We start from the raw sequence: 25,945 nt of genomic DNA on the forward strand, positions 1-25,945 counted from the left end.
CTTACTTGCCCTGCAGAAGGGTAGAGAGGGCTGTGTGAGTGTGTGTAGAAACTCGCCTACTGTTTTAGAGATGGCATTTTTATTAGTTGCTCCGCCCACTTTTGTCTTTGGCCCCTCCCACAGCTGGTAAATGGTCACTAGAAGGGAATGTGGTCCTTGGCCTGAAAAGGGTTCCCCACCTAAAACAACATTGCCTACACTGACTGGCCATTACTCTTCAGGGAAGGGAACCTAGCAGCCCTAGCTGGAGAGTTTGCACAGATTGAATCTGCGACCTTAGCAGATGCTCAGCCACTGAGATACAGCTCCTTTTCCAGTCCCTGTGCCACTCTCACCTAAGGTTAGAGCTTGGTCGTGATATGCACAGGCTGGCATGCATCCCTTCGGTCTCTGGTTCAAGAACTACTGAGGTTTCAGATCCTGTGTTTACCAAGATGGTGTTCAGATTCTAATTTCAGAGCTGTGCTGCAGTTGTTGCAGCATAACTAGCATTTTCTTTAAAGCAAGAGCAGCTAGTTCAGCTGCCTCACCTTCCTAGAAAAGCGTCATTTTGAAAGAGGTGACCAGCACAAACTTGCAAATGGACAGTCGCATCTGATAAATTCTGGTTGAATGGTTTGTGTTTGGCATCAGATCGATAGGCCAAGAGATGGAATAGACAGGGATAATTGATCCGTGTTTTCACAAAAGCTCTTCCTCCCACCCTATCCACCCTCACAGATCAATCTGCAAATTCAAGAATGAACCTTTTAAATAGCTGGATCGCAGGATTGAAATGTGGGTGAGACCAGGTCTGCATTACCGTGTGTGTGTGTGTGTGCGCGCGTGCACACATATTTGATACTGTCAGCAGTCAAGAATCAACCAACATAAAGGTGCACTTGGAAAATAAAATATACAGTGCATTGTTCCCAAAGGCTGGTAACTCTCTGTGTTTTTGAGCAGAGATGAATTAACCATTTCCTAAAAGGATTGGACTTAAAATTTGGAAGCCCTAGGTTCAAAACTGGTCCAGTCAGAACTGGATGGTCCTGGGCAAGTGTCATGGCTGTCTGTCCCTCCACTGGATGGTGTGTGGGCTACACTTCAGGGCACCCCAGCCACTGTTTCCTCTCACCATCTCATTTCCCATGTGTGTTCATCTGATGCTCCCACCTGGCCACACACAGCCAGGCACTGGTAGCCTAGCATGGGGCAAGCTTGACCTATCTAACAGCTGGATTCAGCCACCTGCCCTGCCTGCACATCTGAGACCCAGTTTTACTAACGTGTATACTTAGCTATGAAATGTCAGGCTTGTGGCATTCCACACATTACTCTAAAGTCACACCAACCTGAAAGTGTTCAGAACTTGAAGTATGCCACAGTAGTTGTATATGTACCATACACAGCTTCCCTCAAATAACCCTGGAAATTGTAGTTGGTTAAGGGTTCTGGGAAATTGTAGCTCTGGGGGTAAACTACAGATCCCACCATTCTTTGTCAGGTGGCATGGGGTGTGTGTGTGTGTGTGTGTGCTTTAAATGTATGGTGTGTACAGAGCCCTGGGCTCAGATCCCTGTTGCACTGTAAAACTCACTGGGTGACCCAGTTGCACACTCCTCATATAACCTTCTTCTTAGGTTGTTGAGAAGGCAATAAGAGGAAAACCATGTGTACCACTGAGAGCTCCTTGTGGGGAGTAAAGTGTGTGTGTGAAAGGGAGGGAGGGAGGGAGAGTTATTCGCTGTATATGATGTGAGGAGAGAAACCTGCGACCCTTTCTCAAGGCTGATGTATGCTGCTGTCTTGCACTTCCTTTCCATTTCCCTTTTTCTAATGGTGCTTTTTACTTATCCCTGAAGTAGATGTTCTACCTGGAAGCTGTGTATGCGTGCGTGCGGGTGTGTTGCAAGAAGCTGATATTTATTCAGAAAGCAAAACTGAATTGTCATGCAGGATCAGGCTTGAGGAGCAAATCTTTGAAAGGAACAATTTGACTGCAATTGCTTTGACATTTCACTGATCCAAAGCTGGATTATGATAGATCACAACTAGCTGCAGGTAAAGGGTTATCTGAAAGACTCCCATTTACAAATCAGCGGATGCCCAGGAAAGAAAGAAAGCTACGCAGGCCTGCCTTCTACACCATACTGTCCCAAATGCCTTTGCTTAGAAATACCCCATTGTCTCCTGCCTATCCATAACGTACTCCCCCCCATTATTTGAACGAAATGAATATGCAAGTTCTTCAAACGAGACACAAAGCAGAGGGAACAGGAAGCGTTCAGCAATCATGTTTCCTGCCTTCTCCTGCCAACACCCTTCTTGTAATGTTCAAACACTCGGTTGCTGGCACTGCTGGCCCAGTCCCCCACCTATGAATTTACATACGTTAGGGAAGTCATGTAAAACTCTTTCACTTTTTAAAATGGCCGTATTGGATGTAGGGAACCTTTGACCCCTGGAGGTTGCTGAACAACAGCTCCCATCATCCCTAGCCATTGTCCCATTGGCAAAATCTGGAGAGCACCATTTTGGAAGGCCCACCCTTTCCTTTGCATGTGGTAAGGCCTCGTCCGCTGAGTAAAGTTCACAGCAGGGCTAGTAAGCAGGTAACTCTAGGGTTAGTGTATAGGTAGTTTACAACTTACAGTTCTTTAACATGCACACATTCAGCTTTACACACTTGGCAAAAAAATTTAAAATTAAAAAGGGAGTGGGCGTCTGGGAAAAAAGACTTTGGCAATCCCCAGAATGTAACCCCACTGTAAATTGAGAGTCACCTGTACTTTCCTCATGTGACTTCATCATTTTTAATCTTTTTTAAGAACCCCTCAGGGATAGCCAACATGGTGCCCTCCAGATATTGATGAACTACAACTCTCATCAGCCCCAGCAAGCATGGCTAGTGCCCTGGGTTGATGGGAGTTTTAGTTCAGCAGCACCTGGAGGGACAAAGATTCCCCACCACTGTGGCAGTTCACACATGGCCCTGGCATGTCAGTTTCACACACAGGAGCGGTTTATGGCATAGGGGCAGTGTGGATATGCATATTCTCTCCCACTTCACATAGCCTCTTAAATGTGATCAGAGGTCTGTCTGCAAAAAAACCCTCACGTGGAAAGCCCCTCCACCCCTGTTTTGCCAACCTATGGATTGTGTAAGTGGGATCCTGCTTGGGAACCGACCTGCCCAGGCCCCAGTTTTCATTCGAAGCATAATGTGGATGAGGGCGAGCAAGTCCAATGCTCACTTCTGCACCCCTTCAGTGTGTGCTGCAGCCATGTGTGATTTCTTCTCTAAGAGCACTGCTAGGTATAGCACTGCTGGCAAAGGCCCTGCATTTCCATCTCCCCTTCCCCCATGCTAGCATCTCACTGCTAGGCACCATTATGTTCCCCCCACCCCTTTAAGCAGCTAATGGAAGTGGGCAGCGACACGCTCAGTGCTATGATGTCATGCTGTGAGATTTACTGGAGGAGAAGTTGCAAGGAAACTCAGGGCTTCTGTTTTGGCCAGCAGCCTCACGCTCTGTATCAGCTTCAAGTTCCATCCTGAGGAATGTGTTTTTGCTTACTTTGTGTCACTGGTCAGTCTTACAGTCTTACCATCTGGTTAGCATATAACCTGAAACCTTCCCACATTGTTTTCCACAGAATGGCGAAGCTTCCTTGTTTGAAGTGAACATCCGCTACGTCGGAGGGCTTCTGGCTGCATATTACCTAACTGGAGAAGAGGTTTGTTCCACATCGTTTCATACATGGAGCGTCTGAGAGAGCTGCATTCGTACACCCACCCACCAACATCCACACAACACACACAACTGCCCCCAGAGAACCCTAACCACCAAACCCTTCGAAGCAGTTCCCTGTGTCTCAGCAAGCTAAAAATCTGACTCCTTTATAAATATTGGAATGCTGATGATGGCTGTTAATTAAGTCTTGCATAATTACTTTGCCTGGCTCATCTGTATAGATATTTTCTCCCGTGGACAATTTTTCCTAAATAGCTCTTTGGTTTGGTACATTGGTCCCTGCTGAAATGCTGTTTGCCGTGATCTTGGCCTTGCGTTCAGAACTTGTTAATTTCCTGATGTTCGAGAGAAGAACTTTCATAGGTCCCTCGGGGTCACGTTAAATGCTGCAGTGGGGTAAGTGTCATTTTTAGTGGCGGCTGTTTTCCGCTATATTGCCGCAAAAGCAGCCATGAGTGTCAAGGCAGCTTGACAAGGCCTTCAGCTCTGTTTTCTGCCTTCAAAGGTATCCTGCACCATTCTGCGGAAGCCCCGCCAACTGCAAGGCCCCCACCCCCACGTTTTGTAACCACCACCAAAACTCAGTCCAAAGACAGAAAGTCCCATTAGGGTTTTCATTTATCAGATGAGTAAATACTTACCTTCAGAACTTTTAGTCAGAAGATAGAGCAGTCTTGTAAATAATAAGCCAACGAAAGTTACCAACTTACAGAAAAACAAAAGACTAGTCTGCTAAGAGGGTGCATTCCTATCCCAGCTGCAGTGGAAGAGAACCTACCCTCTTCTACAGCCGGCATGGAAATGCCAGCCACTCGCTGTCTTAGCAAGCTATTTAAAAAACAGATTTTTTTGGGGGGGATGGAAACCTCCCTTCGTACAGCATGCTGTGTGTGTTTGAGCTTGTTGCTCCATGCAACTGGTGCCATGCGTTAGCGTACATCGCAGAATCCTACGCAGGGATTCTACCATCCATATGCTAGTCCTCTGTGCACTGAAGAGGGAGAGGGTGGCAGTGGCAAAGAAGCTGGCCAGGGTATCTTTGGCAGGAAAGGCAGGCTATAAATTTGCTAAACTACATAAAAATAAATAAGCTGTCTTTGAGGCAACTTATCCTCATGACTGATTTTCTCATTCTCCCTTTTGAAAACCAGCATCTTAGCACATGGAGCTGTGGCCTTGGATTTGAGAGGGCTGGTTAGAAATCCTAGCTTGCTTGTGGATTTCAGTCCTTGTACTTGCAAAAAGCACACAGACCCCCCCCCCCCGACTGATGCTATGCAGGGACGGGAAAGGCACAATAATTCACTGCCGAGGACAGGATTTGGTACCTTGAAAATTCCAGCTTTCATTTGAGAGGGGTTCCGGCCCGTACAACTGCAAATGTAGTCTTGCAAGTGTGTGAGCAACACCTGGTGATGCGGCATAAGCCAGAGAGGGACTCCTCTGTCTGTGAGATTTCCAAGGATCAGGAGGTAGGGCTTTGGTGTCCCTCCATATTTCTAGCACAGGAATATAGGAAGGTGCCTTATACTGAGTCGGGCCACTGGTCCATATGGCTCAGCAGGGTCTACACTGACTGGCAGCCCCTCTCCAGGATTCCAGACAGTGTTCTCCCCCATCCCTACCTGGAGATGCTGGGGATTGAACCCGGGACTTCTGCATGCAAGGCTGGTGCTCTACCACTAAGCTACAGCTCACTCTATTCTACAGAAACAGAACGAATGATCCTACCTCTCCATTCCTGGTTCCCTGCCCCAAAACTTAATCTTCACACCTTGAAAATATGTATTTGCGTACAGATCTGGAGGGAGTCATGCTGCCTATTCAAGCCCTGAGGAACTGGGCCATCCCTGATGACCCAAAATCCCAGATCTGGTTTGGAGAGGAAGTTTGCTTTTAACTGACAGGCTTTGAATGGGCAAGGTATGAACCTAGGGCAGGGGGAAGAGAGGGCCTTAGTGATACCCCTGCAGCCGGTGGTGTGTCCCTCCAAAGATGTTTCTTCCCTTTTGAGTGAATGCCATCTGCTTTCCAAAGGTGATGCAGCCTCCAGCCTCAACAAAGATTAATCTCCCTTGCCAAAATGAATTTTGCTGAGCGATAAAATTCCACTGCAGTACGCTTTCTCCTTGTTTTCCCGCTGCTCCCAAGTACAAGCAGAGGCTGTTTGCATCATCTATTTCTGACGGTGGGCATGGAGGGATTGCGCAAAATGCCCAAGGCAGAGGCTGGAGCATTCGGCAAGCTCCCTGTCCACAGATCTGGCTGGGGACTTTGCATATCTGAGCAAGAGAGTTAAACCAATCCAGGGCCAAAAATGGAAGGAGTTGTGTGCAAATGTTCTAGCATTTTGCTACTTAAAAAAAAAAAATCCTAGTGTGTTTTGAGCTGTGGAGCTGTTTATTTTAGTAGGTTTTGCCAACCTGATGTCTCCTTAATGTTTTCAACTGCAACCCCCCTAGACACCTGGTTGACGAAGGCTGCACTAGCTCTTGCAAGTATGTAATTTGTGGTAGTTTCCACTCTCTTTTCCATTTCTGATGAAATTCTGTGACATGCCTGGCTTAGGTACATCCAGGTCATTTTTCTTTCCACCTCTTCTCTCTTTCTGAACCTGATCTTTGCCATCTAAATGAAAGGCCCCCAAATATATAGGAAACAGTGTGGACTATAGCCTCCAGAGGATTTCCTGCTGTCTTAGAACCATCAGCTGCAGCTTGGACTCACTTAGGGGGGCTTGAAGGAAAAAGCTTGTGCACGATCCCCTAAGCAACTTAATAGGTTTCCTGTTGTCATGACTAATCTATTGAGCACTGGTAGTAATTGTTCCTCAAAAGAATTGGCAGGCCCAGATTGGGGAAACTTAATTTGCCAAGTTTTTTTTAAAAAAGAACCCTGGAAATGAACTAGAACAGACAGTAAACTGTTAAAAAAAGGAACGAGGAAGACATTAACTGTGGACTTGAAGTTCTAGATCCTGATGTTCATTGTGTAGTAATGAACTGTGAGCAAAAAGGCTGTGTGATGTGGTTATATTTACACTACATTAGGAGCTGTTGTGGTTGTGCTTCAAGTTTCAGACTCCTTGTGGTTTCTGTTTCCTGAAATCATTTTTGTCCCTTGGCGTGAACATCTCAGACATGCAATGCCCATCCTGCTCCACCCACCCTTCCAGCCCAAAAACCCAAAAACAAAACCAAAGATTACACTTCTCAAAGTAGAGTGAAGGCACGCCTGCCAAGGCATTAGCATAAGAATATGTGGAGAGAAGCCATAAGCCAGCTTCTCCGAGTGAGTTGGCAGTAGATCAGGTGGCAGGATTTGAAGCTGAAACCTTTGACTTATTGGTTAGTCTTTACTCAGCTGGTTAAAGGAGCAGTGGCTTGCAGGGAGGAAGGGGGAGAGATGAGCTGTGCCACACGAGGAGATGCCACGTTTTTCATGCCAGATGTAAGGACGCATTCACGTAATCCTCTTCATTTTCCATTTCCTCAGATAACACAGGGCTCGCCTGTAAATTACATGGATGGTGGGCGGGGGGAGAAATGGGGAGAATGCAAATGCGGAGTCTGATAGTGAGTAGGCATCTTATTGCAAATGAATTACTTGTGCTGAGTCCCAAGACTGCAGACGAGCTGAGGTCCTCTCAGCTCTCCCAACCCCTTGTTGTTTATTTGAATGTACACCACACATTCTTGGCCAAAGCCCTTCTTTCTACAAATGTCCAAAGTGGATCATTTCATAGGTTATTGCTTAGTATCCTAAATTGGCAACTCCTGACTTGCTTAGGCTGCAGACCGGCAACAGGTTTAAAGGCTGCTGAAGGTGGTATGAAAGAGGCATCCTTATTGGTGGTGTTTATACCAGTTTCTTTTGTATGCTATTGCATCTGGCCAAAGAGAGCTTTGCAGGCTTACCGGGGTTTGTAGTGGGCTGAGTGTGCACCTTATAGACAACAGTGCCTCTTTCCTAAATGCTCTGCAAAAATGATGCCTGTCTCCAGCTGTAGAAGATCAATTTCCAGGGTGAATCTTTCCTCACCTCCTCAAGTCATTTGCAGGTGACTGGTTCAGGTGCAGTCACTTCATCTCCCTTTGCATTGCGGCTGCTGTTTCGAATCATGAATTCATTTGCGTCCTGGTTGGCTTTGGCGGGATTTGGGGTTGGTGTGAAGCTGCCATCCCAACCTGATGCACCAGCTGATGGTTCAAATAGTTCATTCCATTTGCATGGGGGGTGGGGAGAGATAGCCCCTGTGGCCAATGCACACAAACACATTGCATTTGATCCTGGCAGAAAAAATAAAGTCTGTGTGGATTGAAACCCCAGCCTGCCTCTCTGTGAAGTGCCTCTTACAAACTAAACATACGGAGATTTCTATTTGGAAACACAACACAATTTGCATTCCTGCACAGTTCTTATTTTCCTTATCTGCTTTCTCACGATGTCTTTCTTCTCTTTCTCTCTCTTTCAAACAGGTCTTCAAAAGCAAAGCCCTAGAACTTGGAGAGAAACTTCTGCCAGCCTTTAACACACCTACGGGCATCCCACGGGGAGTCATAAACCTGGGCAGGCAAGGCACATATTGTTCATCTGTTGTCTTCAATAAATTCAGATGTTGCATCTGGTACGAGAGCAGGCAAGCCCAGCTAAAGGGTAGGCTAAAAGTCTAGCATCCCGTTTCCAGCGGCCAGGTACCTCTGGGAAGCTCACAAGCAGATCATGATGGTGGTAGGCTTCCCCTAGTGCCAACATGTTGCCATCCAGATGTTTTGGACTACTTCTTCCATTGTCCTTGATCACTGGGCATGCTAACTGGGCAATGCCTCCGCTCCCCAGGCCACACCCCTCACTGGCTCTGCTTTGCACCCCAAATGTTTTTGTCTGGCTGGAATATGTCTTTGCTCTTCTATGTGGAGGATAGAGAGAGGAATATGTCTGCAGAAACTAGCCTACTGTACAAAGGCAATATTTACATTATTTGCTGTGCCTCTAGTCCCACCTACCATTGACATGTGGCCCCTGGAAGGTTGCCCAGAAAGGAATGTGGCCCTCAGGCTGGAAAAAAGTTCTATACCCGTGCCCTAGGGAAACCGGAACTGGCCTAAACTGAAGCATTTGCTACTTCAAATCTTTGATTGTATACGCATGAGACATACCTCCTCTCAGCTCCATATTTTTATGTTCTAGAGTTAGGGGCTGGGTAGAGGAAATAAAACCCTCCCTCTCCACTTTCTCAACACCAGATCTCGCTTTTAAAGCATTGCTGCCATCCCAGCAGCTCCCTCACGGTGGATAGCTCAGTTGGTAGAGCACGAGACTCTTAATACCAGGGTTGTGGGTTCAAACCCCATGTTGGGTGAAAGATTCCTGCATTTCAAGGGGTTGGACTAGATGACCCTCATGGTCCCTTCCAGCTCCACGATTCTTATGATCCAATGAAATAGCTTTCAGGTAGGCTCACTCCCCACCCTGCCCTGGCCAGCATGCCCACCCTCAGATAGAGTCTGGCTTGCTTAAAGAGGCTTCCTCCTTCCCTTGCACCCACATACAGCAGCTGACTGGGAGTTTCACCCTAAGACAGGGAGAGGAACTATGCCTGAGTGTGGGGGATAGCATCTTCTAAAACGAAGAGTGGGCATGCATAGTGATGCATAGGCTTTTGGAAGAATGGAGCCTGAACCCCACGGACAAGGGTACAGCCAGGGCACAGCCTCTGGTCAAAAGACCAACAGCTGCTGGGATCATGTGCCCCGCTCCTCCCTCCCCACAAGAACTGCATCACAATGGCCAGCTGCTCTGAGCACAGCTGCCAAAGGGCATTGGCTATTTTGGGACTGCTGATGGAACATTTCAAGAAAAGCTGGATTTTTCTTTCTTTTTTACCCTGCCTCTTTATTTTTTATATGTAAAAAATGCAACATGGTAAATATTAACGGTAAATTTATGTACAGTATATGTGAAAGGTGCCTTGAGGCTTAGGGACAACCCAATCTGAGAGTCTCCGCTTTCAAAGTCAGTTTCTGTCTCCCATGGTGGCACACAGAAACAACTTTTTGAAAATGTGATCTAATGATTGGGAGGAGAGGGGGAATAAGAAGAGAGGCAGATCAGAAGAAATAACTGATTCAGTGGCACAAACCATCTCATATTCCTGGATTGCTTGCGGGGGGGGGTGTGTTTAGCCACAGCCCCTCTATTTTTTGTGTGGCAGAAGGCATCATCTTACATCAAGGCCTTTGCACACTTTTATCATAATTTTACTTCAGTCTTTCAATTTGTAAGATCTTTCTATAATTCTCCAGCCACACAAACACCTCTAGGCATGCCAAGATTTTCTTCACCTTGTGAAATTAGTCTAACCTATTGAAAAGCTCTCAGGTGTCAGGTCTGGGAAGGGTTCAGAGGCTTTGGAGAGCTGTAGCCAAGAGGGAGTTGCAGATGAACCCAGTGGCCTAACTCTGTACAGGATGTGGTTGTGTTTTCCCCCTCACATTGTGCCTGTACTGCAATGGGTTACAGTCTGGTTCAGGATGCTGTTCTCATAAAGTCCTGTCTGTTTTTTTCTATTTCTTTTTAATCCGGCTGAATCAGCATTGAGGTGAATTTTGAATTTTGAAGTGCAGAAGTTCATCTCGATAGCCCCCATAGCTAATCTATCTCTATCTCTCTCTCTCTCTCTCTCTCTCTCTCTCTCTCTCTCTCTCTCTCTCTCTCTCACACACACACACACACACACACACACACACACACACACAAATCACAAATAAATAAATAGGATCTTATGCTATGTGGTGCTGCTCTTTGTCTGTGTATAGCAGCACAAATACAGCACATACAACAGCACTACATAACAGAATGCCCAGTATATTAGGATTAGCGATGACAGCAATCCTATGCATAAATTCCAGGAAGTAAACTTTGTTGAACTCAGTGCTGCTTACTTACGACTGCACAGGTTCAACACTAGGCTTTCACAAAAGTTATTCAGGCAGCTGTAATGCAATGAAGTGTTATGATTTAAAATGCTAGTGTGAAAGAGGAACCCACATCAAAGAAAAAGAATTACCTTGCCTTTGCTTGGTTATTTCCCCCATTTTCTAACTTTCTCCATGCTAATTTGTCACAAACACATTTGTAAGCCTTGCTAGAGCAACGAGGGCCTGTCAATTGCCCTGTCACTCCAGTACATGGCATTGATGCTTCTGCTCTGAAGAAAGTCCTAGAGCTGCACTTCCCCTCTGTCCCTTTCCACTAAACTCAATACCACCAGCTAGGCTTTTTGCCCCAAATGCCACATGTGTGGCACTTGAGAAAATGATACTGCTGGTCTAGAATCCTCCAGACGTCTCACCGGCAACCTTGGCTAACACTGAACAAATGAAAATGTTTGGAGGTTTCTTGAGGCTTTACAGACTCTGAAAGAGCAGTGTGCTGCGATGGGAGGGTGTGGAGGAGGCAGGGGAGCTGAATGACCATATGTGAGAACATAATCCCAAAGGGGTGAGAGAAAAGGGCATGGTGGTGACGATTATCAAAGACGTCTGACTGGGACGGAAGGAAGAAATCTGCACAGACCCTCCCCCTGTTAACCAAGAAGAAGTAAAAGGCCATACAGGTTTTCTGTCCTCTCTCCAAACCTCCTTTCAGTTTTTTGCAACTTGAAGCAATTTTCTGTAACTTGTGTCTGTGGAGAACTAAAGTCCCACTGAGTTCAGCAGGGCTTATTTCCAGGTAAGTGAGCTTAGCATTATTGCAGCCCCTGGCACATATCTTATGCCTGTTGCTAGAGGCAAACAGACCTGGATTTATGACCCAACAAATTTCTTATAACTTGACCCTATTAATCTTGCTTTAGTGACAGAGGATGAATTGCTAGGCAATCACCAACCAAAATGCTTAAAAAATAACAAAAATGTTGAACCCAACGTTTGTGTGTTTAATGAATTTTTATTTTTCTCAAGTATGTACAGTAACTAGGCAGCGTATATAAAGCAAAATTAAAAGATGCAGGCCTTGCCCTCAAGCTTGCAGTCATGAGACCACACACACACATAAGGGCATAAGAAGAGCCTGCTGGATCAGGCCAAAGGCCTATCTAAGTCCAGCATCCTGTTCTCACAGTGGCCAACCAGGTGTCTCCATGGGAAGCCCACAAGCAGGCCTGTGAGAAGCCCATGCGCAGAGGATGAAAGCAACAGATCTTCCCCATTTTTTTGCCTCCCAGCAACTGGTATTCAGAGGTATCTGCCTCTGAACATAGACGTCTCCTTCAGCTAATAGCTGTTGAAAGACCCATCCTTTGTGAATCTGTCTAATTTCATGATGCCTTCTGTTGGAGGTGTAACTGCCCGTAGAAAATATCTTGCCACACACCCATCCTATTATCTAAACACAAGGCAGATCCACACTGTACATTTAAAGCACACTCAATGCACATTTAAAGCACATGACTTTTCCCAGAGAATCCTGGGAACTGTAGTTGGTTAAGAGTGCTGGTAACTGTAGCTGTGTGAGGCGGAAACTGCAGTTCCCAGGATTGGGGGGCAGGCTACGTGCTTTAAATGTGAGTTGCGTATGCTTTAAATGTATGGTGTGGATCTGTCCGCAGTTGACATCTCGCCAAGAGAGCATTTGTCTACAAACCTCGAACCAGCGATCCTAGTGCCTGCTGCACAAGCCTTTCAGCGCCATCTGCTGTCTCCCCCCAGTTGGAGCAATATTAACTCCTCCTTTTTTTAATTAAAAAAACAAACAAAACCAAGAGATGGGAGCATTGCGCAGCAATCTGCCACCCATGATCATGCTATTCAAGAGATTGCAAAATCAGGCCTGCATCTCTCCTGAAATGAAAACTACTGAAACCCTCCCAAGCCAGCAGCTGCAGAGGCTATTTTCAGATCAAACCCTGAAAGATATGGGTCGCCGTGCAGGAGGCACAGATGATTAAAAAGAAAAAGAAAGACTGTAATCAAGAATGTTGTGTTATGAGATTGAAGCAGATAAGGGAGAAAGTTTCTGCCTTTGGTGAGCAAGTTCTTAACACTGTAGTGGCTCTCTACAGAGTTCTCAAGGGCTGGGGCTACATGTGTCATTTTTGGTTTAAGACCAGAAGCAGTGCTTTTGTTGCTTCAGGCTTTGGGTTTTGTGCTCTGGATTATCCCAGTCACCTATGACCGGTGCTGCCAATGGTGTTGTTTGCACTCTGCGTGAATGTGGGGAAATGTACACTGTTCTCAGGCTTGCACAGCCTGTGACATTCAGGCCAAATACAGCTTGCTAACCTTGTCCGAGAACTCACTCACTAGTACAGTCTTATCCAACTTGGTGCCTTCCAGATCTTTAGGACAAAACTCCCAACATGCTGGGTTGTACTCTAAAACATTGGGGGCGGGGAGCAGTTTGCGAAAGACTGCCTTTGAGCCTTGAGAGCCAAAATAATCAAAGGAATGGAGAAACTCCTTTATGAAGAAAGGTTATAACATTTGGGGCTTTTTAGTTTAGAGAATGTGCAAGTAAGAGGAAGATGTGATAGAGGTGTGTCAAATTAAGCATGGTGTGGGAAAAATGGATGGAGAACAAGTTTTCTCCCTCTCAAGGGTGGAATTTAGGGACATCTAATGATTGGGAGATTCAGAGCAGACATAGGGCTTATCCACACTTACCTCTTGCCCTGCTTTTTCCAGGCAAAGGTCTGTACTTTAAAATGCCATGTCAGAGCACCCTTCTTTTTCTTATTATTTTTTTGCTCCATAAATTTTCCTGCGAAAACCCACTCTTTAAAACTGAATCTATTTGGGCTATTTGTATTGTCCATGGATTGCCACTTGCTCTGATACGGGGTGCTCAGACCACGTCTGCAAAGCGCAGAGGAAAGGTAAGTCTGGATAAACCCAAAAGAAGGTACTTCTTCAAGCAGCCCATAGTTAAACTCTGGAATTTGCTCTCAGACGAAATAGTGATGGCCACCAACATGAATGGCTTTAAAAGAGCATTAGACTGATTAAAATGGCTAGTAGCCATGATGGCTATGTTTTGCCTCCACCGCTGGATCTTCTGCATGGCAGTTCCTGGGAATCACAAGTAGGGAGAGTGCTGTTATGCACAGGTCCTGGCATCTGGTTGGCCACTGTGAGAGCAGTATGCTGATCTAAACCAGCCATTGCCCAGCAGCATGCTAGACTAGATCAGCAGGCTCTTGTTTTCGTATGAGAACTTCCTGTTTTTGCTGTCTGCAAAAACGCAGGCTGTAGCCCAACAATATTATTTCTCTCCAGTGGGCTGAGTGTGTTTTATTTTTATATACTATGGTTATGCCTTAATATCCCACATTTTGATCTGATGAAAGGCAGCAATAAAATCCACAATACAAATTAATGGCAATAACCAAGAAGCCACAAACATAAAAATTTTAATTGAGCAGCAAAAAGATCAGGGAAAGATAGCCATAGTATAGCTGTTTGAAGGTGGAAAATGATCAAAGTCTTTAAAAGCCTGTTTAAGAAAAGCAGAACTGCTGGGATAAGGTGAAAAGACTTGATTTTTTAAAAAAATAATCGTTGCATTTGCTCCATCTCAAACAGTGAATGGCACGCTCCAGTGCTTTCAGTTTACTTGTATGGAACAAGAAAATGGATCTTACCAGCCACATCTGATAAGTCATGGTCTATGTCCAGGGTGTGTCTTGGGGGCCGCATTCCCTTCTGTGCAACCTGCCGAGGGCCACTTGCCATTGGTGGGTGGCATTCAAGGCAAAGTGGGAAGTGTAACTAATGTGCAAATTGCATTCTGTACAGCAGCCTAGTTTCTTCACATTCTCCCACTCCTCTCTATCTGCCCTCCAGGCAGGCAAGAGTCAATTTCTGAGTTCACAAAGACACATTCCAGCCAGGCAAAAACACTTTGAGGAGGGCAAAAAGCAAGGCCAATGGGAGGTGTGAATGGGGAGGATGTGTAGCCTGGGAGACTGCAGAGGTCCAGAGAGAGGGGCCTGGAGGGCTGCCTTTGGTGCCTGGACCTGAAGTATTCCACCCCTACGTCTAGGTCCATGGTTTTCGAACAGCTGCAAGGAGTCATTTCCACATCTGTTCCACGTACATTGGAAGCTTCCTTCTGGCAGTGACCATGTAGACCTTTGTTGTTTACTCTGGCAGTGGTTCCTTAGGAGCTTAGACAGAGGCATTTCCCCATCACCTGCTACCAGGGGGGTCTTGTTAACGGGAGATGAGCTTGGGGTCTTTAGCATGCAAAGCATGTTCTCTTAAGTTGAGCTGCGGCCCTTTCTCGGTGAATTTGTCTGCTGAGAAACTCCTGCACACTTCTCAGCCCTTGCAGATGCTTCTGGGACAGTCAGTCAGTGACTCAGGCCTGGTGAAGGCTATAAGGGAGGGCTGTGGCCCTTCAGATGTTGCTAGACTACAACTCCCATCATATCTGGGCATGGGCTGTGCTAGCTGAGGTTGATGGGAATTGTAGCAAAGCAGCAGATTCCCCGTCTCTGCTGTGCGGCAAGGCTGTTCTCTGGGTAGTGCACTTCAGAACACATTGAACACACTCTGGGGGCACTGTAGAAGTGGAGGGTTGGTAGTGGTGGGGGCCACTGACCCTTTTCTTTAAGGGACCCCGTTAAACCTCTGAGGAACCCCAACATTACCAGTAACACCGTTCGAAAGCCACTGACCTACAGTTAGACCTTGCAGTGAATAGACTGTACCAGCTTTGCAGCGGGGCTGGCTCTGGGAGTCTGCTTTCTGTGCTTAGCAATTTAATGCTTTCTTTTCTGCCCCCTGCAGTGGGATGAGCTGGAGCTGGGGATGGGCATCCGCAGGAAGCAGCATTTTAGCAGAATTTGGCAGCCTCCACTTAGAATTTGTGCACCTCTCGGAGCTGTCCGGAAATCCTGTTTATACTGAAAAGGCAAGTACAATCCTTATACATTCACGGGTACGTTCCTCCTCCCTAGATGTAATTGTAGCTTGTGATGATGTTGGTGGTGGTGGTGATGATCATAATTTATTTATACTCCACCCATCTGGCTGAGGAGCTCCTGAGGAGCAGGAACCTCTTGCTGCTACACAAACCTGCCCATTGCCTCTTTGGTGACTCAGACTCAAGCCTGCAGCTGCCTGGCTCTGCCCACCAGGCTGTGTCAGTCAGTCTCTGATGAGCTGGATGGAACTCCGGGAGCAGTTACTGTCAGCACTCTCCCTCCAGCCCCAGAGCCAAGACGCAGGGAGTCATCAGGGTTAAGCGCCTTGGCTAACTCTAGCAATTGTACTGGGGCACCTTTTTGACTGTCTGTCAGTAAAATAAGGCACTCCTGAATGTGCTGTCCTGACCGACGTAATGAGGACACTGTGGATGGAAAGTCTGAGAAGCCCTTAGAAGACCCAGTTTGGGAAAGCAGAGTTTTTTAAAGAAAAAATCCTGATTCTTTTATGGTTCTTTCTAAAAGCAGCTGTGTTGCTGTTGGCCATGTCCAAAGGAGGGTTGTGTATTTAAGCCCAAGTACTGCCCCTGCCCCAACTTCTTAGGCCTGCCAAAGTATTTGTTGATGAGAGAGATGTGTTAATACTAAGACAGGTTTATGCCCCCCCCCAGGTGCTCACTATATTTTGTGATTATGTAATTTGCTCCTTCAGCAGCTCAAGGAGCTCCTCTGGAGCTGCTTTCAGCCAATAATTGTATTAGCGTTGGTTTTTTACCTCGAGGTTTTATTCCGTGATCTTGTTCATTGTGTGTGAGAGAACGAAGAACCAGATGTGCTGCTGGGAACCTTCCATTCCTCCCTTGCTTCCTTCCAGCTCAGCATCCTTGGAATAGTTCATTCTGAAGGAGACAAACTGCTCCAATTAGAATAAGAACCCACCCCTTGAGTCCAGCAGGAATAGATCAGCCCAGAGTTCCACCCTGGGAGAAACCGCTCTGATAAGTTCTCCCTGCTGTTTCAGCAAGACACCTTGCGAACAATCAGCCCGTTCCCAGAATGGATAATAGGAAGGCAGGATGCAAAAGGGCAGGAGCAGCAGAGAAGCAAGAGACACAAGAGTAGCAGGAGATGAATGTGAAACAGGGAAGCCACGGAATCGGAATGGAGAAGATAAGGCCTGAACAGAGCAGGGCAGCAGAAAGGCCCATTGCATAAGAGTGGTGAAGTTTACTGAAGGACGGAGTGAATGAGAAAGGGCATGAGCAGAGAAGAAGATTGGAGAAAGGAAACCTAGCAGGGTGGGAAAGGCAAAATCAGAAAGGAAGAGTAGAAACACCCTGGTGAGAGGGTAAGGGCCACTGCCTTAGCCATGGTATGTTCAGTGTAGGTGTAATATTTAAAACAGAGGATAGTGCAACCCATGGTTTGCAAACTCAGATTTAAACCTGGATAGCTCAGTTGTTTAGAGAGTGGTGCTGATAACGCCGAGGTTGCAGGTTCGATTACTGTATGGTACAGCTGCATATTCCTGCATTGCAGGGGGTGGACTAGAGTATCGTCAGTGTCCCTTCCAACTCTATGATTAACCTAGAGATATGTCTTGTTCATAAGACATCCTATGGTGTAGGGGGAGAGCTCTGGGTTTGGGGGAGGGGGTGAGGTTCTTAATGCTTTTCCAAGAGGCCGACTGAATCTCTATTGTGCTATTAAGCCCAGCCAATCAATAAGTGTGAGAACCGGCTTGTTTAATGGATTCGCCTGCTCTGAACATGCAGTAGATTAAAGCTAAAGCTGCGTGAGAAAACAAAAGCGCACAGGAGGAACCAGTTGCAGACAGCCATCTAGAGGGAAATGGGCTTCTGAAAAGCTGGTCAGCTCATTAGCGCGCAGCCAAGGCAGCCTGGGCCCTTTAATAGGGCACTGCCTGTCCCTGTTTATTATGGACACATCATTAACACACCATGTTCTTCGGCTGCACCAGTATGATGATGTTGTTTTGTTGTTGTTGTTGTTTATTAAATGTATATTCTGCCCTATACCTGCAGGTCTCAGGGTGGTTAACAGGATAACAGTTGTGATTATGTGGCTGGAACCAACTTTTTTGGCTAGTTAAAAGCGTCTGGGGCAGACTTCATACTCAATCCTAGTTATTGCTAACCCCTGTTTGTTGCTTAACCCTGGGCTGGAATGCAGGGGAAGCTGCCTTAACCATGGTTTGTTCAGTGTAGGTATAATATTTAAAACAGAGGACAGTGCAACCCATAGTTTGCAAACTCGGTTTTAAACTCTGGTTTCACTTTCTAGCTTGTAAACCAGACTTCCATCACAGTTAAGTGATGGGATTTATCACAACTATGGAAGATTAAAAGAAACTATGATTAAGTATTGTGTCTGCATAGGACCACTTTAGCTAGATTTTATAAAATATGTGGGAAATAGGTGGCCAGAAACGCCTCCTGTAAAAACCGTCCACATTGAAAGTAGTGGGACTCACACACCTGCCTGAATTTCTCACTGCCAAACAGCTATTAAATTTTGAATCATCAGGAATATTTATTGAGGTGAAATGCCAACACCCTTGGCCATTGCCCTTTGTGTACCATAGAACCAGTTATTGGCAGCCTTCAAGCCAGATCCGGCTGCTGTTTGGCCCACCGGACGCCATTGGCTTGGCTTTTCCAACTACAAGAGATGTCCCAGCCAGCCAAAGGTCTGTTGGCAAGGGGAAAACAAGAAGGAATCCATGGGTAGTTGCTAGGCCACAGGCTGCAGTTGCTCGGCAACAGATTAAATTTTTCCTTATCAGGAAACTTTTAGGAAGCTGCATCTATTTCTTCATTCTTTCTTGCTTGGGATAGGCCTTCAGTTGTCAGCCTGGTGCCTTTGGCCCCTGGTGAATCCGAAGCAATGGTAGGAAAGTGAATGGGTGAGATTTTCTGGCAAGCAATGTCAACTGTAGCTATATGTCCCAGGACATGTACTTCCGGGCAGTATTCCTCAGAATGCCTCATACTGGGGACAGACAAGAGGGAATGTTCTTGTCCTCTTGAATCTGCCAGAGGCATTTGGCTGATTACTGTTAGAAGCAGCAAGCTGGGGAGATGACTTTGACCTTATCTGGCAACACTAGGTTTATATTCTTTAGGAGTAACCCACTGCAAGGCCTGAGACACAAGAAAGGGAGCCCTTTCTCAAGCATGAGTGCCCTTGTGGAGGGAGGTTGACATAACACTCACCAAATCACATCACTTCCTTAGTAAATGTACCAATCTGTACTAGTGGTCTGACTGAATATAAGGTAGCTTCCTATGTGGAGCAGCAGACCCACAGAACAATTCCTGGCCCACTGACTCCCCTCCTCAGCAGTAATTAAAGGTGAGGGAAAGCTTCCATTGCTTCCCCACAAGCCTAATTAGTGTTGAGTGTGTGAGTCACAGCTGGGAAGAGTTAATGCATGTCTGAAAATTAGAATTCTACCCAATGTATTCATATCCTGCACCTGTTCCTTCTTGAAACTCCTGTGGAATTCTAGGCCAGTCTCCCATCAAAGGACTGATTAGGCCCCAGCCCACATAGGAAGCTTCATGACATGCCTTCAGACTTTTCGGAGCATGCCCTGGTACCTTATCACGTGTTCCTATAGGAAGGTCTTCTCTTGAAGACCACAGATTTGGAAGTGAAGGACAGTGTTTGCTTTCCCAAAGGACAACAAGGTGTGCACAGAACTGATTGAAACTGGTCTGCTTGGCAGTTTGGTTGGTTGGGTAGTTTGTTTATAGGTTGTTGTTGTTGTTGCTTTAAAAAACCCCACCTGTGAATTGGAAAAAAGAAAGGAGCTTATCTCTTCTTTTTTGCTTGTAGGTGATGAACATCCGCAAAGTCCTGAACAGAATTGAGAAGCCACAGGGACTTTACCCTAATTTCCTCAGTCCAGTAACCGGGAACTGGGTGCAGCGTGAGTATTTCAAGAGTCCCTCGGCTGAGCCAGAGAAATGCTTGCTGATGTGTGGCAGACTTTCTAGGGCCTCTCACTAGGGCAAGAGCATCAAGCCAAGGAAACATTAGCCGCCAAATTAAAATCCTCACTGATGCTAATCAAGGAGCTCATTATGCAGGGTGCTTCAGTCAAAGCAATTCTCCTGAACAGATGCAAGAGAGTCATCACTCACGCCCAGAGCCCTGATCCCTGCCAAGTATCTCTTAACATCCAGGACCACACAAGGCAAACTAGACTAAGAGGCGGGGTGGGCAGCCTTGGACAAGTGACCTCCACAACGCACCAACTGTATTAACCCTTGGGGTGTTCCTCTTCCCTTTCTTCAGCAGCCACCTGCTGCAGTTGCAAGCATAGGCTGAAAGACTCCTATCAAACAGGGATGGGAAATCTCTGGCCGTCCACATGATGGTGGACTCCAAATCCTATTGGCATGGTCAAGGGATTATGGGAGTTGTAGGTCACCAGTACCCCAAGGACCACAGTTCTCCCAGGCCTGCTATATAGAGAGTTGAAGGGATTCAGGATTCTAGGACTCTGTTCTCCCCTGTGATTGTCAGAGGGCAAAAGCACTTCCCTAAGCTAAAACATTGCAAGGGGCAGGAAGGACCAGACCGGGGGAGGGGGGTACTAATATGAGGGACAAGTTAGAGGTTTATAAAGTATATATGCTGTGGATAATTCCCTGCCCCTTTCTTATAATAAGAGAACTCTGGGGCATCAAATAAAATTGATAAGCAGTAGATTTAGGGTAAAGTATGAGGAGGTCCCTGATGGATCAGACCAAAGGCTCATCTAGTCCAGCATCATGTTTTGCACTGTGGTCAAACAGGGAAGGTCACAAGCAGCACATGTGTCACTAGTCCTTCTGTTGCTGTCTGAGCTACCAAAAACAACAACAACAACCTATTTTAAGAATGGAAAGGACACTGATAACACTGCAGATGGCCCACCCAATCCCACCCATGGCTAGCCTTAACCATGCCCTCCATCCCCCTTCATCTACTGCTACAGCAGCTTTCCTCCATCCAGTGCCCCCCCAATGTTCCTGGCAGTCAGCTGTACAGGCTAGAGCTTAAGGGAGCTGTGATCAAAAACCTCTGGAGGGTGCCAGGTTAGGGAGCAGAGTATGTTGCCAGGCTTGACTGTGCTTGAAACCAATGAAAAACTGTAGAGAATCTTCAGAATGGGATTTTGGTATTTCCAGTAAGCTTGAAAACATGCAAGAAGCCACCACATAGTAACCTGCATTTCAAGTGGAAACCATGAATACTCATTGATGGAGAGGCTCGCCATACATGTATTCACATCTAGGAATATATATATATATAGCAGTGGGAATAAATTCTGTTCTTTTCTTTGAAAAAAAAAGTGATTTGCACACCCTTGGCTGCCCTGAAGAATCTATGCGCTGAGATGTAAAAATAAAATCCCCCCAGTGTACTTTAAAGTTATAAATCTGTCCAACGGTTTTCCAGGCAGATTTCCCTCAGGCTAGCAGGTTGCAGAGCTGCTTAGTCTGAGCAGGTAGCCTTGGAAAAGCTCTGCGATTCAGTATTCTGCACACATTTCCACACCTGGCATCGTGGTTCTCTGCTCAGTCCACCTCCCCTCTTTGGCAATCTGCTACGGCTATAGAAACCTCCACAGGACTCTAATATGTCACTCCAGGCAGAGAATCACAACTACAAAATCTAGACGGCCTCGCCAGCTGCCAGGAGGTTCTGAACTTGCTGTTCTGTCAATTGATGGGCTTTTCTGCTGTGATGCTTGCAGCCATGGCATGTTCCTCATCCCCTGCGGCTTGTGCCCCTCCTGTAAGGAGAACAGAATGTCTGGCGGAAGTATATAGCATCAAGCAGGGCTGAGTGTATGCTGTCTTTTGGAGGGTGTGGTATGGGATGCAAAATTCAGCTTCCTGGGAATCTGGTTTTTTTTTATTGATTTTAATTTTTAAAGCAAGATTCTACTCCTTAGGTTTGTAGGCTTATGTTTGAAAGTGACATTCTCAGGAGCCGGAGAAGTTGCAGAATTTTCCAGAAGTCATTGGGAGGTGTTTGCGCCATGTGTAATTCCCCTGCTATGAGACAGTTAATACTTTGGGTATTTCCAAATGAGATATGTGTGTGTGTGTGTGTGTGTCTGTGTGTGTGTGTGTAATTGGTGCTGCTTATGCAGCCATGTTTTTCGCAGCATGAACATGTTCACATTGGCATCAAAATGCCACCCTGTGTTTTTATTAATCTGGTTTTCCCCTCTAATGTGGAAAATCCAATAACTAAAGAATAACCCAAGCCAATACAACCAGGGATTTTTTAAAAATAAAAATCAGTGCATTTTTCTTGAATGAAATACTTTCCCTTCCAGTTGTTTTGAAACTACAGCCTGGGAAAATAAGGAGGAAAGAAGCAAGAAGGAAGGAACTCTGATAGGGTGGGTGACTGGGGTAGGTTCAGGAGGTGTCAGGAGCTACATATGTTGAGGATGGAAGAAGAAGGGTGCTTTCCTATAGCTCGGATCATCCTCTGGGACCAGCAAAAGGAAAACACTGTTTTAAAATGAACACTATGGAATTCGCTCCCATCAAAAGCAGCAATGGCCATCAACTTCGAAGTCTTGAAAAGAGTATTAGGCAAATTCATGGAGAATAATGCTACCAGTGGCTACTAGCCATGATGGCTTTGTATTACCTCCACTGTTTGTATATTTATTTCATACCAAAGGAAAGAAACCTCAAAGCAGCTGGAGGCAGTATGCCTCTGGATATCACTTGCTGGGAATCACAAGTGGGCAGAGGGCTGTTGTGCTCAGGTTCTGCTGTTTCTCACACAGGCAGCTGGTTGACCACTGTGAGAACAGGATGTTGGACGAGGTGGGCCTTTGGCCTGATCCATTGGGACTTTGATATTCTTACATTGGAAGAGGCATTCTACACACACATAGAGGGCATGTCTCCAAAGAGCATATGCTTCAAGGAAGCAGGCTGTCTTCAGAGTGACTGTTTACATCCCTGTGCAGATTTTATCAAACAATCATATTCATGTTAATCTATTAACCAATCAAGTTTTCTTTCATTGGATGGCAGCCCTAATCACAAGGCAATGCTTTATTCTTCTTGCTGCTGCAGATCATGTTTCCATCGGCGGCCTTGGGGACAGTTTTTATGAGTATCTGATCAAATCTTGGCTGATGTCGGACAAGAAGGATGCCGAAGCCAAAACCATGTATGACAATGCGCTAGAGGTAAGCTCAATTCCTTTTGCAGCTGAGAAAATGTCACAGCAAATTGGAAGGCAGCAGTGTGTAGGTCACAAGCTGCCTCAAAGAACTTTAAACACTGCGATGCTTAGATTCAAATCTCACCTCTGCTGTGGAGTCACTGGGCAGCCTCAGGCCAGCTGGCCATTTGTCTTTCATCCTCTGGATGAAGCCAAGGCATGTTTTGGGAACTTTGGGGTGTGGAGGGCACTTTCCAACATCACTTCTTTTGTCCCAGGGTGGGCTCTGATTTTAAAAAAGAAAAACCTTGCTTCTTTTCTGAATGGTTCAGATTGAACCAGGGAAAACCCACCTTTAGAAGTTGTCTTTTGGCTAGCACCAGTGACATCACCAACATACCTCAGTGCATTCCTGGAGCAGGTCTGCAACTGTTTTAAAATTGTTTTTTGTTTTTGTTCTATTTCAACAATATGAAGATGAATGTATAAAGAAACAAATACATGCAGTTTAAAAAGAAAAACTGGCACACTTAGGTTAAAGCAAGGAAAAATGTACAGCTGATTCAGTGCATGGGCTGTTGAAACGTGCATTTGCAGTGCAAGCCGCAATGTTGGACTTTCACTGTAGAGTGAATAACCGGCTGTGTTTGGCCTTAAATTCTTATCTCTGTCTCCATTCACAGTTTTCATCCTCTCTATCAAATGGATTTTTTATAAGACTTGCCCCACAAGGTGGTTAATGATAATGAGGAAATATATGGACTGAAAAGAAAGCAAAAGTGCTGTAAACATAATAAGTGTGATCCACCCCCCCCCCCATAGTATGATTTTGTACTGCAAGTTTCTTTGGATATTTGTTGTTGTTTAAAGGTGATTAATACATTTATTAATAGGATTATTGATGTTTAATAGGGTTGTATGTAGGATTGTATCCAACTAAGTCCTGCTTTAATGAGCAGCCCCATTAAAATTAGCAGACCTAAGTTAGCCACATGCATTGATTTAAATGTGTCTACTCTGACTAACACTGGATACAACCGCATATATTTAGTATATAAATAACATAGTAGCTGTTCAGGAGGATGCATGTTTGTCAGCCCTTTGTTTCCTTGGGAATAACACCCATTTATTTTCTTCTCTTCTTGATGCCGTTAAATTTAGGCCATAGAAAAACACCTGGTGAAGAAATCAGCTGGTGGGCTGACATACATTGCAGAGTGGCGAGGTGGCGCCTTGGACCACAAAATGGGCCATTTGGCTTGCTTCTCCGGAGGGATGATAGCGCTTGGAGCAGAGCATGCCGGGGAAGAACAGAAACAGCACTACATGGACCTAGCTGCAGAAATTACGAACACCTGTCATGAGTCTTACGTCCGCTCAGGTAGAAGCTGAGCCTGCACTAAAGATCAGTGCAAAGCCTACCCCAACCACTCCCACCACCCAGTTAAAGGTGGAGGAATAATAACTCAGCGAGAGAGCATCTGTTTTGCAAGCAGAAGGTCCCAGGTTCAATCCCAGCATCTCCAGTTAGGAATGGGAAGAGCTCTTGCTTGAAACCCTGGAGAGCTGCTGCCAGCCAGAGTAGACAATAGTGAGCTAGATGGAGCAATGGTCTGACTCAGTATGAGGCAGCTTTTTATGGTACTGACACAGCAGGGAGGCCTATGCACAGGGACCTCTCCATTATGACTGTCCAGAATCTGCTAAGAAAAGCTGCATACTGTAGTTCCACTGGGGCCATGGACCGGGATCAACCCCATATCCCGTAGAGTCTGAGAGCACACCCAGCATGTTCAGCTTTTAACTATCAGGGCTTCTCACAGCTCTGAAAAAACGTTTCTGATTCTTAGTCGCTGCAGATGTATATTTTAGGAGCTTCTCCCAACTTCAGCTTCCTAGTTGTGATAAGCATAAAAGTTCTAATCGTCTCTGAATGTCTAATGTATTCTTTGCCAGAAACCAAGCTGGGCCCAGAAGCATTCCGCTTTGATTTTGGCACCGAAGCAATGGCCACCCGACTCAGCGATCGCTATTACATTCTGCGCCCCGAAGTTGTTGAAAGTTACATGTACATGTGGAGGCTGACGCACAATCCCAAGTACAGGCAGTGGGGCTGGGAAGCTGTACAGGTATTTCCTCCCAAACCGTCATTGCTAACCACCATTCCCTTGCCTTAGGACAGGGGTTGCTTGAAAAAAAGAAAAAAGGGCTTTCGTTTCTGGCCACCAAAGACCCAGCCAGTTTTTGAAACTGCAAAAAGGTAGAGGGGTGTGTGTGTGTGTGTGTGTGTGTGTGTGTGTGTGTTTTAAGCAGAGACACCCTTGGGGTGGGTAGAGCCCAGCAGCCTGGTGTGCATGCAAATTCCTCCCTCCCTGGTCATTAGATTAATTATATGATGAGCAGTGAGGAGGTGATTATCTACTACCTCTGCTGCTCTGCATGTATCAGTTGAGGGGTGGCTATCTGTGTGCAAGTTTGTCTGTTAGATGTTGGATGCTCTCCTCCTGGAAGCTTGGCCAAGGGCAAATGCGGACCTCTAGTGAAAATTGGTGAGCCACCCGTGGCTTAAGAAGACATCTGAAGTGGAAATTGTGGTTCAGATTCTCACTGTCTTCCCAGGTGAGAAAGAGAGCCAAGTGCAGGCCACTCTTTCACAGCTGAGTCAGGTGCGAAAATCCTTTCTGTACCTTGGCCCTTCAATGCTGGAAGCAGCTCAGCTCAGCCACCGTGCTTCCACAATATTATTTAGCATAGCAGTAAAAATACATGTGTTGGGATGGGGAGAAATTCAATTCAGTTCTCATTTAAAGGTGAAGTTACCTAATTCTCACTTTCCGAAGCAATATGCAAACTGCAACTCCAGCTATTCTTTGAAATTCATGCTTCTCTGAGTTTTGCAATGCAGTGCCCCAGCCAAGTAATGGGCAAAAATACATGTATGGTGTATGGTGTGCATAAAGATGTATATATTAGTAACAGAGATATTTAAAAACGCATCCTTAGAACTCACCTTACTTTTGGGATTGTAGGTTGTTTTAAACTGTTTTTAATGTTTTCTTTTAATGTT

General features: G+C 45.8%; 1 protein-coding gene across 1 annotated transcript in view; it reads left to right on the forward strand.

The window, feature by feature from the left end:
* MAN1C1 (mannosidase alpha class 1C member 1) overlaps positions 1–25,945 on the forward strand; it is a 132,742-nt gene that overhangs the window by 101,163 nt on the left and 5,634 nt on the right. Inside the window, exons 4-10 of the mRNA XM_081921471.1 lie at positions 3,640–3,720; positions 8,216–8,310; positions 15,530–15,653; positions 19,528–19,621; positions 22,788–22,903; positions 24,040–24,259; positions 24,835–25,007. Coding sequence (XP_081777597.1) covers positions 3,640–3,720; positions 8,216–8,310; positions 15,530–15,653; positions 19,528–19,621; positions 22,788–22,903; positions 24,040–24,259; positions 24,835–25,007 — 903 coding nt within the window. The remainder of the gene's footprint in view (positions 1–3,639; positions 3,721–8,215; positions 8,311–15,529; positions 15,654–19,527; positions 19,622–22,787; positions 22,904–24,039; positions 24,260–24,834; positions 25,008–25,945) is intronic.

Source organism: Podarcis melisellensis, assembly GCF_964234715.1.
Source record: "Podarcis melisellensis genome assembly, chromosome: 8".
NCBI lineage: Eukaryota > Metazoa > Chordata > Lepidosauria > Squamata > Lacertidae > Podarcis > Podarcis melisellensis.